The following is a 1,900-nucleotide window of genomic DNA, read 5'->3' as shown; positions in this document are numbered from 1 at the left end:
AGGAAATAAAAGAATCAAATATATTATTTTTTTTAACGGAGTTTCATCCGTTTAACATGAAGTGGCGTAATACTCCATTTAAATGCAAAGAGTCCAGAAACACTGTTGTTTTTCGCGAATTTATTCGTGAAATATATTTTCCACGACTGTTCCACTACTGTGTTGTGTGATTGTTGTCCCTATGGAGTCGCTCCCCTTTGTGTTAGCTAAGATATCTAGCGTCAAGCTAGTGTTGTAATTGTAATTGTAAGTTATAAGTTAGAATCAGGCTAAACAAGTCTGTCTTGTGTTAACTCAATAAGCGGAATTACCCATCAATACTCAACACACTGAAACCAATTTCAATCCTCCCCCCCTACCTGTTTTAGCGCTCGAGCTGGTCGTCCCCTTGAGCGCCTCTGGCATCCTCGGATGATGCCTTCCTCGAGAACGGGCGTTCATAATCGAACATCCACCTCCAAAGCTCTCATGGTTGCCCAGGAGGAGGTAATGTTGCGATCTGCGAAACCCACAGGTACTCTTTCCGCACAGGTTCGATTCTCGGTGAGAGAATACATGAACATGCTCAACTACATGTGTTAGTAAGAATATGAAAATTAAGAGTTGAAATTTTCCGGATTTTCCAGAAATGTTCCGAAATTTTCTGAATTTTCCTGAAATTTTCGGATTTTTTTGAAATTTTCTGAAATTTTCTGATTTTTTGAAATTTTCCGAGATTTTCCAAGGTTTTTGCATACTTTTACCCCAAATCGTATGTCAATTTTCATACTGCAGTAAGGAAACCAATCATATATCCCCGCACAGGTTCGATTTCCAGTGGCGGCAATTTTACCTAATTCTTGTTTCGAACGTTTTCTTATCTTCACGATTATAAACCGTCGCATCCAATGCTCGTATCAGATCAGTTTGTTTATGCCCAAAAACTCCCGATAGCTCCAGAAGCTCCCTCTGCCGAGCTTCAGCTATTTTCGACCACACCCCATAAGCTTGGACGTATCTTAAGGTTGAGATGCTAAGATTCAAAACAGGCCCAAAAACGGTACTCTTTCGCAGCCGGCTCTAAGAGCTTTTTTCGCATTCTCACGCTCCTCCTCGCCACAGTTTTCGCTACTTCAGGTAGCCCCGGCACAGCCTTCATCTCGGAAAATGGCATATCACTCGGAATCGCCACTGTTTCCGTGAACCCTTCGAAAAACCTAAAACAGCAGCGTTGGAGAAAAATTTGGTGACAATTCGAAAAATCAGAGGAAATTTTGCGAATTTACTAGGATTTGTATGTGAACTCGTATAATATAGGTTCGGAAACTCCTGAGCTCAGTAGCTGAGGAAAGCGAACATATATTTTTCATCACCAACACATCATGTACTTGACCATGTGCATATTCTACCACACCAAAAACAACAACCACTTACGGTTCAGCTTTTATTCGGATCCCTCCCTTTTCCCGCAGGGCTTCATTTCGCAGCTCCAATACGCCATTTTCAGACATTCTTTCAGTTTCTTCGAACCCTCCTGAACGAAAAAAACCAAAAAATTTTCCGTCACTCGCCACAAAATTATTACCAAGCCTTAATGGAACCGCAACAGGTCGGCCAGTATCAGCTGTGTGTCCTTTTGCGGTGACACCATACGATGCGAGCTCCCCCGGAATCTTATTTCCCAATACTATACTCATACCTGGAAAATTTCAATGGAGTTATACCCTAGTGATATGAAAAACACATTTCACGACTACTGCATATCGCGTTTCTCACCTTCACGTAAAACGGGTTGTGAAACTCCAATATATGAACAGGATCATAACGAATTTCACCCCGCGAAAAAACATGTGTAAAACGCGGAATGTGTTTTACGTGAAATGTGGTGACTTGATTGATATGATTCCCGAAGTGCTTCCAA

General features: G+C 41.5%; 1 protein-coding gene across 1 annotated transcript; it reads right to left on the bottom strand.

The window, feature by feature from the left end:
* Positions 1–1,314: 1,314 nt before the first annotated feature.
* On the bottom strand, positions 1,315–1,676 carry Pmar_PMAR010777 (hypothetical protein; the record flags this gene model as incomplete). The annotated part of the gene is made up of 3 exons (XM_002767399.1): positions 1,315–1,321; positions 1,414–1,513; positions 1,565–1,676. 3 exons carry the CDS (start codon positions 1,674–1,676, stop codon positions 1,315–1,317), a joined length of 219 nt encoding a protein of 72 aa, XP_002767445.1.
* Positions 1,677–1,900: the final 224 nt, after the last annotated feature.

This window comes from Perkinsus marinus (assembly GCF_000006405.1).
Source record: "Perkinsus marinus ATCC 50983 genomic scaffold scf_1104296970814, whole genome shotgun sequence".
In the NCBI taxonomy this organism is placed as follows: Eukaryota; Perkinsozoa; order Perkinsida; family Perkinsidae; genus Perkinsus; species Perkinsus marinus.
This window is presented reverse-complemented; position numbering and strand designations above follow the sequence as displayed.